Below are 19,272 nucleotides of genomic sequence, written 5' to 3' on the forward strand. Positions count from 1 at the left end.
GCGTGAATTTAAAGACTGTCCAAGATATCCAGTTATTTGACTTTAAGATTGAAACAAAAAATGGCTGCTCATCAATACTTCTCCGTCATTATTATCTCAAAACGTTATCAGAGCACCAAGGTTGTCGAACATTATTTGTTAAACCTTTTCCCCAAGACTGCATATAACAAGTTTCCAAACACTGGATCGAAGTAACCATTTACAAATAATGTGAGCATTTTGTAAGACTAGCTGTTTACCAAGGACAAAACACACAAGTTAGGTAATACAATAATAGCATGAAAATGAGACCAAGGTTGTTGACTGCTTTGTCCCTTTCCAGTGTAACTACATATGCAGTAGAAAGTCTCCCATAAAAGCCTGGACTTAAAGTTTGCCTATCGATTAAGGATTCCATTGACTTAATGAACCTTCAACCCTCCATCAGATGACTAGCCAATATACGCACTAATCTCTAAAACGGATGTCTGGCCGTGGTTCCTTTTAAATGAATTGATCTACTCAGCTCACCCCAAATGGGGAAATGGGCAAGTATTGATATGATTCCTGACTTAGTGATGGATGTGTGTGATGGTAAAACATGAGCTACATAGGCCAGCTTGCTGAAGGGTAAGCGGAAATTCAGAGAAAAGCTTTACCAGTGCTCTTCATAGACAAAGCAATATCATTTGTGTCAGTGCCAATACACAGTCCACCTGTTTGTAGACCAGCTAAAGAAAATCTCTAGCATACAAAACAAAAACTCTATCGGCATTGCTTTCGATATTTTCACATCAGGATCAATTATATCTGTTTATGTTTCTGAAGTTATTAGAGAATTGGAGATGGTCTGGCTTTATTTTTCAAGGATTTTCATTCCATTTTCAGCAGCTACTTGTTTCTATAGTTTAGCAAAGAATGAACATTTTAAGTGAAAGTCCCTTGAAGACTAAAATCCATCCCTGCAGTAGAGTGAAGCAATCACAGCAAGCTTCGCAAGAGCATCACAGTGGTTTTGTGTGATGTTCAGACTGCATGGCAAATATTTATCTAAGTCAGATTACACCCAAGGGAGACAGAGATGTCTGCATCTCTCCAGCCCTCTGTTGTTTCACTGCTGAGAGAAATGCATAGGACGATTGTTTTGGCAGAGGTTAGAACTTCTAACTGCTCACTTCCCACAACAGAAAGCCATTGTTCAATCTCTCCACAATAATAAGCGTGAGTGCCATGAATAATCACCAGTGTGTCAGCTAGCTGTATTGTGATCCTCAGCACTGGTGAGCCTCAGATGGCATCAAATAATTTTGTCTGTCTTCCCTCTGAGAGCTACGCAGCCAAGAATGTTTGATGTCCCTTCAGTTCATTTCAATAGCAGAAAGGCATTTTGAGAAAATTGAAACAACCCATTTCTTTCTCTGATCTTCTTCTGCTATGCTTGGTTGTCAAAAATGTTCAACTTTTCTTTGACATACAATAATGAGTCAGCTGTGCAGGTCAAAGGCCCTAATAATTTGAGCTCTTTCTTTATAAACCAATTTCTAGTCACAAACTGCTCTGATGAAGAAATAATAAATCAAAAACACATTTTCTGAGATCTGAAGATTGCATTGTAAATGCCAGCCTAGAAGGAAATTGTAATTAGGGAGAGGAAATTGTTTCAGTAAAGTCCTTGAATTTTAAAATTAACCAAAATGAACCAATGTATTATGTAATCATTTAATTATAGTGCGATATTCCAGGAGCCCTGTGACGGACTGGGGAACTGTCCAGAGTATACCCCGCCTGTCGCCCAGGGATAGGCTCCAGCCACCCCATCTACAGAATAAAGTGGGTTTAGCTAATGGATGGATGGATTCCTTGTCTGTCACTTTTGCTGGTACTTGTTCTATTCTTGTCACCGGAGCTTTTGAAGCGTTCAGGTTGAAAACAAGCAACAATTATTTCAGTCCCAGCACGATCTGATATATATCACTCTATTTTTGACTTGATGTACACTTGAGTAAGAACACTAACAAAAAAAGACATTGTACATGCTGTTTTACTGTTTTGAAGCTAATCAGGCAAATGTACCAGTACACAAGCTGCTATTTCTGCGATGTCAAAGATTATGTGATTTTAATCTAGGACTATTATCACAGGTTGATTCTTCTAAGAGGCCCTACTTGGTTGTCACACTGGTTGTTTACATGGTCCGCATGAAATATGTGAAAGTCTTAACATAGTGATAACACTTGTAGTTTTTCGTGCTTTTACCAGCAAGAGCAGCCTTTCTGTGTCAGACAACGTGGGCACAGTCGAGGGGGTAGGTTAGTAGTGCCTCATCAAATCAAGACATGCATAGACTTTCCCACCTAAACTAATGACCCTGTGTTGGGGTTAGTGAATTTGTGAGGTGGTAATATGACACTGAACCTCAATTACCATTACCAGGTTCTATATAGACTTAAGAGGTTGAAACATGACACTCACACTTCTTGCTATGACATCAGCATGACATAAAATCAACACTGACTGGTTTCATTGGATCAAGTGCTTTTCCCCTTTTGTCAAGGAGGACAACAAAATGCTATGCTTCAAGCATGACTGACCCTAAGTGGTAAAAGGAAAGAAACCATGTCCAGCAATGAAGATGAGTAATATACAAGCAGGGACTCAAAGGTAAAGGTGAACCCCGCAGGCTACCACTAACTCCTAGGGTATACAGCTTAGGAAGTTTCAAAGGACGTCGCTCATGTAGGTTTGCACAAAAAATAGCAGATCTCATGCAACACAATGGCTTACCGGGCCAAACACTCTGCCCATCTATTCAAGGGAAAAATGTCTAACAGCCTTCAGACTTGGCCTAAAGAGAAAAACTGTGATGCAAGTCCAACTCATTTGAATTATGGAGGTTTTGTCATCTATCCAGATTTGGCCCAACTGCATGTGACATCGGGTACTACTCCAGATGCTCAAAACACAGCAGCATGCACCTCATATACAGTAGACCCAAGAGACCTACTGAGCGAGCTGTTGCCAATAAACCTAAAAGATGCATGGAAACCAAAGCCACCATTCTTTTGCATCTGATCTAAGAGTTTTAGTGTTGCAGAAGACAGCTGCACTCCCCTATAAAGCATGTGTTTGTACTTGGTGAGGTGCATCATCAGCTACACCGTGTGGAACACTCCAGAGACCAGACCAAAACACATCTTAAAGTCATATAGGTAAAAGAAGAACCTTTGCACCCAGACAGAAGCGCAACACGCTGTACTTGCAAACTATACTCTGGAAAGTTACACAGTGTAATTTTTCTCTTAAGGCACCACTGTAAACATCTTCCAGATTGATAGTAGGGAAACACTGAGCTTAGCCAGCTCTAGTAGGCTTTTAATGTGGTTGAACTGAGTGGCTAGCAGATCCAGGAAGTCTCTGGTGTTTTTTATTTGTAGCAACCAGGAAATAGCCAAATCACAGCCCTCTTTCTTCCTGTCCTACAATCTAAATTAACCTCCTTGAGCAGCATGTTTCTTTATGTCACCAAGAGGAGAATTAACATCCTCTTTCGAAACATCCTTACAACTTTGCGATATGAGATCCTCTGAAACTATATTTAGTTGCCATAATGTTACTGTTCATGCCCTTTATTGCTGGCAAAACTTTATCGTAGAAGAGTGGAATGACCAGCTGATCATTCAAAATAATAATTGGGTATGGTCACATATGAGTAAACAGTTATTCGTAGTTAAGTGTAATCACTTAACTACGAATAACTGTTTACTCATATGTGACCAAATATGTCACTAGCAGGCAGACAAATTATTCATGTTAATGTTCTTTTCCTCATTTTATTTGTTTGGATCCTTGTGCTGTGACAGCAGTGCAGAGGTGTCTCCAGAAAAGATAGCAGAGTTGTATAAAGCTGGCATAGTATGGTACTACAGGACTTAAGCTTGATTTGACACACAAGATCAGGCACAGTCAAACGAGCCTTTTGTTTCTCTACAGAATACGGAGAGCATTTCTATGTCTAACATATTTGCGCTGTACAATACTCGATTAAATCTTCAAGCAATTTTAAAAATTTTCATCTTTAAATTAGTCGATAAATCAAATAATAATTATATTCAGAAATAAAAGGGGAATGTCACAAATGAAATAGCAAAACAAAATATCCTTAAATAATGTACTTTGTTTAAGAGAGAGAATCAAGATTTTCATGGCCAAATTTCATATAGTTTGGAAAATGTTGCATTATGTGCATATCAAGTTTGTCCCAAGCTGCTTTGTGTGTGTGGGTGAAGGTATTACTCATATCGTTTGGACCTAAATCCGTTTACACAGTTACATTATGGGAAGTGGTCTTTCTCTAATAACCACATTTTAAGGTGAAGAAACATTTAAAGGTTTGGCTTAGGCTAGGCTTAGGTTTAGGGTAAGGCTTTGATAAATAGTAGTTTAGGTTAAAGTAAGTCTTCAGTAAATGAATGTAAGTCAATGTAATGTCCTCTGAAGTAATGGAATCACAGCCCTGTTGTGTGTGTGTGTCTGTGTGTGTGTGTTTTCCAGTGAGGGTATGGGGAGGTACAAGCCCTGTTCACAGTGATGTCACGCAGACTCTCCGCAGACTGGCTGAGTAAGAGGAACAACAGAATTTCAACTGGAGAGATCAATTATAGATAGAAGAAAATGAATGGGAAAAGTAATTTAATAAATTATTGACTTGATGTCTTATATCATGTACAAAAGCAAATGAAAAATTAGATTGTGCATTTGGATGAAGTTGGATTTAAAGAGCTTCAAAATTATATTTAATTAGACAAAGAAAAAAATGTGTCATGGGTATATGAAGTTTCACTGCGAAGGGTAAATTAATGATCGCATTTGCGGCAATAGCAAATGATGTGCCAGCTAAGAGTGTGGCTGTCTGGAAAGTCAAGGATGGGGTGGGGTTGGCGTTTGAAAGAGTCAACACCATAGTGGTCTTCTGTCTTCTCTTTTTCGAATTAGACGGACAGATTGGAGCAAGTGTTGCTGTGCTCTGTGGGTTCTTTACTGTTAAGAGCTTACCAGCTGCTCGTAGAAAAACACTATCTGTACAAACGATGCCTGCTCAGCGTGTTCAACACACAAATACAGTCAGGTAACAAATTAAAGGAAAACAGCCATAATGTTTTTTAGTAAGATGTTTATTTACCATGAAGATGCAGAACAGCTTCATCAATTGTCCAGTTCTCTAAAACTGTGTTTCGATAATTGTCCCATAGCTTGATTTGGATCCTTTGTCTGCAAAGTGTGCATATGATAGGTCTGGAAAGGCCCCTTTGATGGTTCTTTAGCATTAACAAGAATTAACACAATTTTATAAATATATATATTACTTTAAACGTTATTGGTCAGTGGGTATAAATCCATTTTCATACTTTATTTTGTGCAAGGTCAGAGGAGTGCACGGACATATTTGAGCTCATATTAACCACGAGGCAAGGCGCTCCTTGGTCAGGTTTCCAGTCAAAAAGGTTAACACCTGTAGACATGACCTGTAGATCATTCACATCTACCAGCAAAATAGGGTTGCAAATGCATCAGTGTTTGGGAAAACTCATGCAGCCACTTTTTCTCTGCAGCAGCAGCTTGGGAATTTACTGCACATGAAGGAAAATTGATATGCTCAGTATTTTCACATCTGACACTATACCATTTCTAGAAGGTGTAGCAGTAGCAGCAAGTTTGCAATAATAGCAGCAACAGCTCCAGTGCTGCGTTTGTTGCTGTAGGTGACCAGTTTTTGGCAGCATTAATCATGCACAGACAGACACTAAAATGCAGGAAAAATTAACTGAAATATACTGAAGTTCCCATTCAATGACATACAGTTAAAAAAAAACAAGCATCATAAAACTCAAGGTGCATGTCTAGTGACGACTCAAAAGCAGGGCTAAACTACTTTTTCACAGCTTAAATACTTTAATGTGTTATGCCAAAGTGAAATATTCACATGGAAAATAAACAATATTGAGTCTGAGACAAGGGAATGTGCACGACAAACATGTGACGTCAAAATGAATTTATTGGAAAATGAAAGCAAAAGACTGCAGAAAACATGATGCATTTTGTCCAAGTAAAGTATGTAATTTAGTCCCATGGGATTGGATTTAGAGTGAACTTTATTTTACACTGTTGTTTTATTATTCCAAAGGACACATTCAATACTGAATTAAACATTGGATTCGAGACTTGAAAAGCCGATACGCTGGGTCACACAGCAGCCTCAGGAAAGTAAATACAGATTGTAATTAGGTGGAGAAACTTTAGAGCTGGATTTCACTTTCTCCTTTGCGTGAACTGTGATGTGATGAAGCCATGGGACAAATAAGGAGGAGAAAGGAGGAGCAGCAGTGGGAGAAGAAAGGGAGGAGAGATGGGGGAATGAAGACTAATTTATGTGCGAGCTTCCAATGGCATCTCTGGGATGCTGCGTCCCCTCAGATTGCGTCGCCTGGTGTCTGGAGAGGCAGAATGCAAATGGAGCAGGTTTCTAGGTGAGGTTGGGCGCAGTCACAGGCCCGTGTTGGGACCTGGTTATGCAGTTGCTAAACAAGTGTTCTTTGTCATGCTGGGCCCCCGGGGCAGAGCCAAACGAATCCTATCATCTGCAGTGTTGTGTTACTTAAGCAAAAATACTCAAGTTTGCAGCCAGTATTTATAAGATGAAAGACCCTCTTCAGGGAATGTCAGAATTAGTTATTTTCTCCCCAATTAATTTGTGTTGTGAGTATAGTTTCATGGTTCCTGCATGGACTCCCCAGTGGATTGGTTTGGTGTGCTGTTATTTGCACAATAGTCAATGTGTCAAAATTCAAGGGAAAAAAAAACAGATTGTTTACCATCTTTTTTGTGTTGGTTGCAGTAATCCCAGTTCAAGAAGCAGAAATCATTCTCAAATAATGGACAACCATCGTGAGTAGAACGTGGATTGCTCATTTACTGGTGGATTTATTTGAACAAATAACATCCAAGTCATCTAATGCGTTTCTCTTCTCTCCCCGTGCCTTTGATAATCTAATAAATGCCTACATTCAGACTAATACTAGGCCAGAGTCCTTGATGAATTAAGAAATGCTGTGTTGACTAATTGACAAAATCATTGAAAAGTAAAGATAAAATCCTCACTGTAATTGAATGTGAAGCATCATTTATCTATAGATTTGTACCAGACTACTTTATTGGATTGCTTTCCCGTGCCTGAAGTATGCTTTAGCAAATTGACCTAAATTCTTTTGGGGAACATAAAAATCAGCTAAATTTACTTTCAAGTCCATGATGTGAAGTTTCACAATCTCTCTAATCGTGGAAGTTCAGTGCTTAAATTTCTCCTCATTGTGTAGAAAAGGGAAAGCTGCATGTCGTCAGGCATTGCTGCAGCCCTGGAACAGAATAAGGTGCTAATAAAAAATGTGTGACTCTACTAATGAATCCGATTCTGCAATTCTGCAACTCAAGCACTTAATTATCATAAGACATTCGCTAATGTGCTCATTCAAATGGGCAACACTTTGCTTGGAATAAACTGCATGGCTTAATGACTTGAGAAAAAGAGCCTGATGACATCCTGCTCTCTTACCAACACTTCCCCAAGACTGGCACAAGAAATGGTGGGTGGATATGATCAAACTGGCCTATAAATGAAACCGCTAAATATTCATTGGCGTCTAATATGGCTACAGAGTCACTGAAATGCACCATTTATCTGTCAACTCTTCATATTTTTATACATTGATCTGGATTCAAGAACAGACTAAGGGAAGGAGAAATCTAAATGGTAGTCACTCTCAAGATCTAAGTGTAAGGAAGTGATGCCATTGCTCTTTGTTCTAACATCTGCTCGTGAAAAGAGATAAAAAGAATGGGAGCATTACAGGGTATTTTCAAGCGCCTTTTGCTCTGAGTCTAAAATAGGTCTGCTTTGACAACCAACATCAAAGTAAGTCATTATGACGGTATATGATCCATCCATTAGCTGCACTCTCAACATTCGTGCCATTAATTGCTCTTTATGTGCGTACACACGTATACACTTGTTTGTGCATGCGCACATGTGCACATTTGCCAAAGTGTGTGTGAGTGGTGTATATGTGTGTGCCCACACACACTCACACAGCCTGTTCAGACAAGTAGAGGTGTAAAATTAAATCCCTCAGTGCAGTGGCATGCAGATGATGTGCTTCAATGGCCTAGCTGCTCTTTGCACCATTGTAATTGAATAACCTACAGAAAAGTCATCACATTCCCACTTTGCTATTCCCTCTCTATGTAACATGTAAAAAGTCCTCTTGTAACTACCTGGGAGAGCAACCCATCAACAGCTGTTAGAGCTGACTTGAAGGTTAAATATTAGGAAGGAATCCAATTTCTCTTGTCTATTCAGCTCAGCGGTGTGTTAGATTGCAGCTGGACTGTGCTTACGGAGTGTGGGATATGAAGTGGGCTAATCAATCCCCTCTGCTTCATTCTCAAATTCCTCTCATATCAGGTCCCTGCCCCCCGGGCAGGCCTTCTGCTTTCCGAAAGCCAATTCCACACGAAATAAGAACTGTGACCTGCAGCTAGAGGGTGAAGTTGAGTTTTCCCTTCATGATTAATCTCTTCTTGGGTGGTTTTCAGAAAAAAGGAGAGGGGGAGGATAGAGAGAGAGGCTGAAAAAAATAAGAAAACATGCAAGTCGCTGCCTTGTGACCTGCAAGTTTTTTTTCCTCTGAATGAGCCCGGTGCACTGGAGCCTGCTTATCTCCCGAGAGAAAGACAGAATTCATTTTTTGACAAGGTTTCATGTTGACATTGAGAAAATGAACTACCCGATTCTATGATTAAACCTGGGCTGTCATAATTGTCATCTGAACTGTGGTGACGATGAAAATTTGAGTATTTTTTTCATTGCTTCTTGTTTGGAGGAGCTAGAGCTCAGGAAATGGAGGGTTGATTCAAAGCTTAAGAAACTGTACTGCTCTCAGAATCAGGCACATATAGATCTTATTTTGTTGTGAGAGGATAATAACATTACACTGTAAATGAAACACTTTGACAAAATCATTCTGAGCTGGTCACCATATTAGCCAACTAGACAACCTAAAAGTATGCCTTAATATTTACCTTCAAAATGGGTTTAAAACAAAGTTAGTGTCGTAAACACTAGTAAAGAAACGGATGTTGAACACTTTGGCTGTATGACCTAAAACAAAGGAGCATGCCCTTATTATCGAGCAGATGGGTTGCCAGAGTTGAAGGGTAAAATGATATAACCTAAAAGTGCCAGTATCACATTTTAGAGGTTATAATGGCATCTGTCACTAAGAGTAGACCTGTCAGACACTACTTTCATGCAGTTGAATTGCTCTTAATAGCTATTTCTCCTGGTTCAGATCCACTTTTAGACGCCGGGTGATGTCTGTCTAAGGAACAGTGACGTTAAAAGCATTCAGTTAGAATGAGATGGACCATCTTATGGACCACTTTTGCCCTGCTATTGTCCTTTGTTCAACATTTCTGAGCTAGCTTATCATCTTTGTTAAGGAAAACCTCCCTCGAGGACAGCTATGACTTGAGTGTTAAATGGTCAACATTGAAAGCACGAGCGTAGAAGAAATGCTCTCACACTGGGACTCTAAAAGGCCTCTTGAAATGTTTACATTTTTAATGCCATAATGATACCACATTCAATGTACATGTTTTACTCACCCATCTTGTAAATTTTTTAAGTGTGTAAAACATTCCATTTGAAAAAACAGCCCATTTGCCCCCTACCACCCACCAAACAAATTGGTTGAGAACAACAAAGTTCAATCTATGTCTGAATATTTCTTTGTTTGTGTGTTTTCCCTCTCCAGCAGGGCACTTATGAAAGTGTTCTTTTGCATCAGAGATAAGGTATGCTGGCCTACTGGGAAGCGAGTGAAAGTGGGTTTTATAATATGTGGGAGACCAAATTCCTACAGCCAGAAGTACCTCTGCGCCAGGCTAAACAGTGGGCACAGGCCTCAACACACACACTAATGGACGAGTGAAGTAGAATACAGTGTAGGAGTGCAGGTTTGGGCTGAAGTAAACAAGGCTCAGTGCACTGCTGGTCCAGGGGCCTGTAAGTTATTCATTAAAGACACGTAAGTGCTCTGTACCGATTCCCTCAGTAGCACTCCCGTTGTGTTTTCTGTAATTTAAGGTGGTCTGCTTTCCAATCAGACAAATGAAGGCTTGGTTATTACAGATTACGTTTCTCAAAAGCAGCAATCGATCTTTATCTAATCAGCTAAATCTGCAGTTTATCTGCACTTTGCAGTTGCTTGGTGGATTGATACTCAAAAAAACAACATTTACAAAATTATTTCACAAGAAGTTACAAATGTGGTCTAAAAATGCTAAGTGATGTTTTGCAGTTGATTCAATGAGTGGGTCTGAGAGACATTCATTAAGTCTTGTACATCTGTCATTTAGGCAACATACTGTATTTTTGCTTGAAAAACCATGATTGCCAAAATGTTCCTTAAAGGTACATATACAGTGCTGTGGAAAAGTATTTGCCCCCTTCTCGAATTCTTTAAAAAAAAGAAGTACACCATTTAAATGTTTCAGATCATCAAAGAAATTTAAATATTAGAGATAACCAAAGCAAACACAAAATGCAGTTTTTAAATGATGATTTAATGTTTTAAGGGAAAAAAATAATCAAACCTACCTGGCTCTATGTGAAAAAGTAATGCCCCCCCTTGCTAAATCATGAATTAAGTGTGGTTAATTACATTTTGAAAAGCAAGTTCAATTTTACTGACCACACGTGATCCAAAGAAATTCAAGAACAGATCATTTATCAGTTGACATCTATCAATTTGAGAAGGGTTACAAAGACATTTCTAAAGCTTTAGGACTCCAGCAAACCACGGTGAGAGCCATTATCCACAAATGGTGAAAACATGGAACAGTGGTGAACCTTCCCTGGAGATCCCAGCCGACCAAAATTACTCCAAAAGCACAGTGATGGCTCATCCAGGAGGTCACAAAGGAGCCCAGGACAACATCTAAACAGCTGCAGGCCTCCCTTACCTCAGTAAAGGTCTGTGTTCATGACTCAACAACAAGGAAGAGACTGGGCAAAAATGGCGTCCATGGAATAGTTTCAAGGCGAAAACCACTGCTGACCAAAAAGAACATAAAGGCTCATCTTACTTTTGCAAACAAACTTCTGAATGATCCTCAAGACTTTTGGGGAGAATATTCAATGGACTGACTCGATGAAAGCTGAAATTTTTGGAAGGTGTGTGTCTCGTTACATCTGGCGTAAAAGTAACAGCATTTCAGAAAAACAACATCATACCAACAGTCCAACATGGTGGTGGTAGTGTGATGGTCTGGGGCTGCTTTGCTGCTTCAGGACCTGGACGACTTGCTGTGATTTATGGAACCATGAATTCTGCTCTCTGTACCAGAAAATCCTGAAGGAAAATGTTCGGCCATCAGTTCGTGACCTCGAGCTGAAGTGGACTTGGGTTCTGCAGCAGGACGACGATCCAAAACGCAGCAGCAAGTCGACTTCTGAATGGCTTAAAAACACAAAATGGAGTGGCATAGTCAAAGTCTGGACTTGAATCCGATTGAAATGCTGTGGCATGATTTTAAAAATGCCATTCTCAAAATCCCCCCAATATTCCTGAAATAAAACAATTCTGCAAAGAAGAGTGGACCGAAATATCTCCACAGTGATGTGAAAGACTCATTGCTTGTTGTCAGTTGTTGCTGCTGAGGGTGGCCCAACCAGTTATTAGGCTTAGGGGCATTTAGTTTTTCACACAGGGCCAGGTAGCTTTGAAAAGTGTTTTTTCCTTCATAAATAAAATCATCATTTAAAAACTGTATTTTGTGGACTATCTTTGTCTGATATTTACATTTGTTTGATGATCTTAAACATTAAAGTGCGGAAAATATGCAAAAAAATAAGAATTTGAGAAGAGGCAAACACTTTTTCATGGCACTGTACTTTTGCAATTAAGGCTCTATAGCAAGAATTTTTGCAAGTAAACTCAAAATGAAAATGCAACATAGTTATTTATGCCTTAAAATCAAATCAAACATCAATATGATGTATGGATTTCAAAGTATTTTTAGGATGTCACACTTTTCAGACTCGCTAAAGTGGAACAGCATGTTTTACATAAAGTGGGACAGTCTCATAGGCTTTGAAAAGATGGAAGTGAATCCAATTTACTTTAAGAGTCCATATCTGTCTAAGTGAGAAAAGTCTGTGGTTCTCATAGTGTTGTTATTTCGAATTAGGTTGGAATATTTAGAGGGACTAAAGTAAATAATAGTGTTGAGGAATTTATGCCGACCAAGTAATCTGTCATTCAGTGCTACTAATAATATTAGTTTTGTCATTAGTCAGAAATGAAAGAAATCACGTTATTCATCACCCATTATTTTTCATCAGTTATTAGTCATTAATGTCCTATAATATGTGGAACACCTACAGAATAGCTTGGGTTTAAAGTCTGTGCGTTGCAGTATAACATCTGAAGTTAAAATGTGCAGCACAGTTTGTACTAAAACACTACCTGTAAGATAATCAACAAAACTCATTTCGTAAAGCATTACTCAGTATGATTTCATCTCGTGTATTTGTAAAGCTCAATATCATTACTGTGTTAATGCCAGTACAATGTCTCTGTGAGCTTTACAGACTGACATACTGATTAGGATGAGCTGTAAGATCAGTTGATGGAGCGGCCTGGAAGATGAGGGGAGTGACAGATGACATCAGGACAAGCAGCTTCAGCACAAATGAAAATATTAAATCTAAAGCTCACGTCAAAGGCTCGAGGCCATATAAGCTATATACTGTATGCTATCATTCACATTTATATAATAGTACCACACAGGGCATTGTGCTTAACCACTAAAACTGTAACACCTACACTTACGATAAAAATAGTTTGTGCAGAAATTTGTTTGTCATCTGACATTAAAGGCTCCCAGTAATGACGGTAAAATTGCTATTTAATATAACACTTGATTTTGCTAGTAAAAAGGTGCACACTGTAGTAGTGTAAATGTGCAGTTATGCACAGATTCATGACCTTTTTGCACAAGCTGCATAAAAGTTTAGCCCTGGTCCTTAATGATGCGAATGATGATGTGGAAGACTGACACTTTGTCAGATGTTTTTTACCGCCAGGGTGAGAGTGCAGGGTGAGAGATGCAGCCAGAGTCCTTCTCACCTCATTGTCCTTTTGCTGGATGCAGGATGGAGTGCCGAGGCTCTCTCTTTGCACTGGCTACAACTGTCATCTCAGCCTCATTCAGAGCTCCACAGCACTTAGGCCCCATTTGCTTTTAAGGATGTCTGACAGGACAGCAGCCACGTATGATCAAACTTTACTTTCACTGTGCACTTGTGACAGTTCATTGAGAGAGGCTCTAATGTGCTGTCAGCAGTGCTCTCCACTCAGCTGCCTTGATTTACCTCCCCATCTGTCTCAGTCAAACAGCACTAAGTTGAGAATGATCGGAAGAAAGGTGGCCCGTTAATTCCACATCCTTGAATTTAACAAAAAGTCGCACTTCACCTGAACCAAAACTGTATTTCCACTTTGAATGTACATTTCTTGCACAACAGTTAAGTTAGCTTCTAGCTTTAGCCTGTACCTTTTAAAAAATATGTGAGAAAAGACAATTTTGTGACCTCTTCACATACTTAGAAAAACCCTTATAAAGAAACCGGGATGGGTCAAAGACAGGTTAGCATCTACAATAGAACAGCAAATGAGTAATATGTTTTGGATTTGTCTATATAAAGCTGCGCTAATCAATATAAACAATAGTTAAAATGACAGTGCTCATTGTCAGGAGCCCACAGAGAATCATCACCTTTCTCTGCAGGTCCCCTAATCTCTCCAGAGCGTTTTAGCGTCTTTTAGCTCACTGTTTTGATTTTATAACCTGTAACTTTACCATTTGGTTCACTCTCACAACTCTGGTCAACATGGCCCATGTATGTAGGTTATCTGTGCAGCACCAAGCAGCAGAAAGACAATGTTAGAGAATAGTAGGTTAACACAACGGATTGTGTCGCAGCTAAAGTGACACATATTTCCGTCAGAAGGCAAAAGAGTGCGATTGTTGGATTTACATTCACATGGATATGTTACTCTTTTACAGCTGGATGCGTAAATAAGCAACAGTCTGCGAACAAGTTTTCTATCAGCTTAGAATTTAGACGTAACACATCAAAATTGTGGTTCTGGCTTGTTTTTGCTACCCCAATTGGCCCAGGAAATACAAGTTAATGCAAGTTTAATCCTTAACATCAACCCTTATTTTTTGTAGCAATGTAAGATGCATTTTGTTGTTTGAACTCTTACAGTCAAAACAGGGTGCAACACAGTGATTCAACAAAGATGATTCCCTATTTGTAATATAATAGACTAAAAGGTAAAAAGCTAGCGTTTTGCTGTGTTAGCACTCTTATTACAAATGACTGTGCTGTTGCTGCTGCTGCTTTTAATTGTAGTTGTGCTATTGGTACCTTAAAATCGTTTGAATCTCAAGGTGGATAAAGATGTATAATCGAGACCAATGCTATTAAAAAAACAGCGACTTTTCACTTGCTGTGTACTCGAGCTAGTGAGTGCTAAGGGGTTAAGGTGGTATGTACTTACTGTATTGTCCCCCACATTATTATAGAGAAAATGTCCAGATGATTTACAGTTTGCTGGTTTAGTTCAGCAGTAATTGGAAATTAGTCCAACATTATAAAATGGCCCAAAATGCTGTGCAACATGAGAAGAATTAGGACGTCACATATTGTGGAAGTATATTTTTCACATAGGATATTATGCAGATTAAAATGCTGTTTTCCCTTTTATGTTGCAACAGAAGCCAACACCAAAAATAGAGAGAAGGAAATAAAATGTGTGTTTGTCGTGTTGAAACTGTGTTTATTTCAGATTTAAACATCTACGTACATGCACTGTGTATTTGGACCAACATGTGCAGACTGTGGACACCTTGTTTGTGAAGGTCCAGTTGTCTGTACAGTAATTTGTTTTGTTTATTAAAGATGCTGGCAAGAGGACCAGCAACTGTTCACAAGTGTTCTGTTCATTATGATCACTGAAACACTGGTGACTTCAAATACACGTATGTTTTTAATTAGCATGCATGTCTTACAGTTGTTTTATGCATTTCAGCTCTTGAGCCGCTGTTAAAATATTACAATAAATGTGCGCTATTTCATCCTACAGCAGCACCTCATTGCATTTTATTCAGTTTAAATTACAGGATGTGAACAGAGCAAATCCACCCCACTCAGCCATTATTCCAGTGATTACTATGTCCAAAGCCATTCAGGGTAAAACATAGCAGTAAGTATAACCCCTTTTAAATGTTTCTCACATAATGATTCGCTGCCCTTGATGAACTGAACCAGCGGAAAGGGAGAGAGGGATCAGTCAGTGTTCAGAGGCTTCAAGATCTCTCTGTCACTTTAGCTCGCTGGAGTGCTCATCAAAAGATGATAATGTGTCCGTTCATTTCATTCTAATGTCTCCATTCTGCTTTTTTTATGATTTAAGCTGCATTTTTTGGAAGTGGCTGCGTTTACAAGCTGTAATACAAGTCTCTTAAAGGCCTAATAAATATGGAACTGGATGAGATTCCTTTTTCTCTCTGTTCATCTCTCTGCTTTGATCATACCATCCCATGACATATCCATCGTCAGCTTTTCAACTCCTCCAGGAGTGGGCATAGCCTAATTGGTGCTACGAGGAATAAATCAAAGCAGAAAACAGGACTTGTTCCAAACACAGCTCATAATGCACTAAAAAAAAACCTCTTGTGTTTCCTGCAACTGTCCAGTGAGTTTACGTGCCACCGCATGTTACATTTTTCCAACACTGCCGCAGCTGATGTATGGCTGTTAAAGAGTAACTGTGATTCAACATTACACAGCCATCCTGTGAGGTACCTGTGCTGCTCTCTTGGTCCTTATTCTAATCTTATTTAACAGTCTCTGCCTGACACGCAATTCAATGCAGGCCCCCAGATTGGAGAGTTTCCAAACAATCCTGAGCTCACCCAAGCTTGGAATTGGTTTTCCGTGGAACATCTCCCTCCTCCCTTTGGGCACTTTACCAATTTGACCAAATTTGTTCCATCACTGGTTCTAAGTACCAGAAGTGTTTTCTGCCCACACTTGGACTCGTTTCTGCAATTTGCACATTCTTTGCAGAACATTAACAGCTTTGTCAGGGGCTGAGCTACCAGCTGCTGTGCTGTGGGGGCCTGTGTTTCAGGGGATAGTCAAAGGAAAATTGTCATAAAACACTAACAACTCATCACTTCCTATCATAGGGGCTCCTAAATATGCAGGGCAAGCCAGTCATATTTAGCATCTATAATCGGTATTTAGACGACTAATTAATGGTTTATAACACAAAATAGCACACTGTAATGGATATATATAAGCAGATACAGCAACAGTTTATGATGACACTCTTTAATCTAGTGTGCATTTTATTATATATTTATATATTTTGTTGAGTGAGTTAGTGTTGTCTGTTTTTAATTGTTGCACTTTTAATGTTTCTCTGGCTGCTGCCTTGCCCAGGCTTCCCTTGAAAAAGGGGTCACTGTATCTCAACGGGACCGACCTGGTTAAATAAAGGCTAAATAAATAAAGGCTAAATAAATAAAAAATATAGGTATCGTTAATATTAGTGTATTAACAGCTATTGAGTGTCTGATCACACTGTATGCCTTTAAAAACATATGACTGCACACATCAAATTTGATATTTTAAACACATTATTCTTACAGGCAGGTTTGAAACCTCTTTATATATGCCGTTATATATCATTACTGCTTTGCTACATCATGTTATCATCAATTTATTATCTTTTTCCTGCCACTTTCAACACTTCAAATGATGAGTGGCAGTTATATATGCTTACAACTATTTAATAATATGTCAGAAACTGTCTGTTAAGTGTTTTATGCTGCTTATAAAATGGGGAATGATACTAATATACAGTAGCTTAAGCCTTGTACTCTTATATCTTAACCACATCTGTCTTTCGAGTTAGAGTTTTAGAGTTTATATGATCATGCTAATATTATTAATGTTATTAATCTGCTGTACTTTGTGTTTGTATGCAAATGTGACCCCTCTGAGTCACAGATGGTGGATGAAACCTGGGCGTCACTTTTTGACAGTAAGGCCATCGTCATGCTGCTCTGGCCCACCTGTTAACTGACAGAGTGAAAAGAAAGACTTTGCACCCAAGTAACACTGTCTGAACTGCTGAACTTAAAAATATTCAGTGTTTTGTTCACAATTATGTCGGCATAAAGTCCTGCATCCAGCTAAAGTTGAGCGGAGATAAATATTCAGTGCCACAGAGGCGTCTGTCCAGTTGATGCATATTGGGAATACAATGGACCTCTAAAAGTTGATATACTGTAATAGGCTAAGATAATTACAGTTATAAAACCCTCCATAAATGCCCCATTGAGATCGGGAGTATTAGATTATACCCACAGAAATGCACGCCCACTGCTTTTTTTAATTTAAGGGATGAGTGTTAGCAGAAATATCATTTAGGCATGTGATCACATTGGAGGTGTACATACAGATAAAAAGCGGGATGCTCCATAAAGCACTGCTTTAGAGTTGGGTGATAAGTGCTTGAATTATAAGTCAGCTAATTTGACCGAGCGATTCTAAACTTTCTGGCAATTCTAAGGCATGAGCTGCTTCAGGCTCCAAAAGTAATTAACAAAAACTTAAAATAATTTGAGCTAATTCTTCTCTTGCTATCTGGTTAGAAAAATGATGCATTACTGTATATTTTGATTATGAGTGGAGAGGAACGCCTTTATCTGCAAAGTGAATACCTTATGCTGAGGCTGCTTCTTTAAAGACGCAGCTTCGGGGGATATTTTTTTCACCCCACTCGTTTCTTTTGCGGCTGTCCTCTTTACATACACAATTCAAATGAAAACGTTTTGTCATTACATGTCAGTCTTTACCTGCAGGTAATGGCAGTCTCTGTTTTCTTTTTGTACTCCCAGTTGTTTTGTGGATACAGCTGAGCATGAGCTACAAATAATGTGTGCTGTGATTAGATAGTACATTGCTTCACATATTTCAATTTTCCATAGTCTTAATTTAAATAAAATTAATGCTAATTCCTGAAAATAAAAAACAGCTTCAGATCAAATGAGATGCACAAAAATGTTTGTTCATGTGTCAACTTTTTTAAATTTTCTTTTCCAGAAAATAGTTTATCCTCGCTCAGACTTTGTTTATGTTTGATTTGTGCATGGTTTTATTATGTACACAACAGCATATGAGTTTGGTAGCAATTTATTTGTGTAATTCTGCAAGCCTTGTGTGATACTGGCCTGCTGTAGTGTAGCAGCTCCACCTCCTCTGTTCTGCTGGTTCCCTGTGAAAGCAGAGAGAGGAGAGAGTGAGAGCTGGCCCCATTTAATGTCCTCTGATGGGCTCAGCCTGTTCTTTATCTCTCTCTGCATCATACCGTTCTGAGTGGCTGTAATAGGATAATAGACTCATCTGTATTTGTTTTTAGACCATTGACTTGAAACCTTGTTGATACATGTATTTCAACAAATGCAGGTAAAGGATGTTTTGCGCTGCTGCCTGAGAAATATATATACAATTCTATATTATTTTTATATATATATCATTATTTATTTTATTTATATATTTCATTAAAGCGGCTGGATTCGTCTTACTCTATTTGTTTCATGTAATTATTTCCAATTAATAAATTTTCAGTACTGATGGCATCATTTACACGTTTCACTTATCTAGTGACTGGCTCTGCTAGTGAGTTAAGCTCAGCTGTGATGGTGCAGATGCAATGACGCTATCTGTTGTATCATGGAGGAGACAAGCAACAAGAGCGCACAAAGTGAACACCAGCGCCGCATGCATGTGTTTGTAGTATGCTTTCAATCATACAACTTAGGATGAGCGACTCTACTTAGTGGTAAGTAGTAGTGGTAAGTCCAGTCAAATACAAACTCTGCTATACCGTACTGTAAAGTTGAATGTCTAGGACTTCTATAACTCGAAGCCATAACTACCTCAAGATAAATATTTCACGTTCGGCTACGTTGAAGGAATAGTTTTATGAAGTATGGTACTTGCTTTCTTGCCAAGAGTTAGATGAGAAGATCAGTACCACTCCCATATATGTCTGTTAAGTGCAGCCATGGATAGCATATGTAGAGCCATGTACA

General features: G+C 38.9%; 1 protein-coding gene across 1 annotated transcript in view; it reads right to left on the bottom strand.

Annotated features, from left to right (window-relative positions):
* Window positions 1-13,517: 13,517 nt before the first annotated feature.
* The window catches only part of stk33 (serine/threonine kinase 33), a 121,084-nt gene continuing 115,329 nt past the window's right edge, over window positions 13,518-19,272 (bottom strand). The window contains exon 15 of the mRNA XM_022192285.2: window positions 13,518-18,452. Within this exon, the coding sequence (XP_022047977.2) occupies window positions 18,310-18,452 (143 nt within the window). The 3' untranslated portion in view covers window positions 13,518-18,309. The remainder of the gene's footprint in view (window positions 18,453-19,272) is intronic.

The sequence above is a fragment of the Acanthochromis polyacanthus genome, chromosome 2 (assembly GCF_021347895.1).
Source record: "Acanthochromis polyacanthus isolate Apoly-LR-REF ecotype Palm Island chromosome 2, KAUST_Apoly_ChrSc, whole genome shotgun sequence".
Taxonomy (NCBI): Eukaryota; Metazoa; Chordata; class Actinopteri; family Pomacentridae; genus Acanthochromis; species Acanthochromis polyacanthus.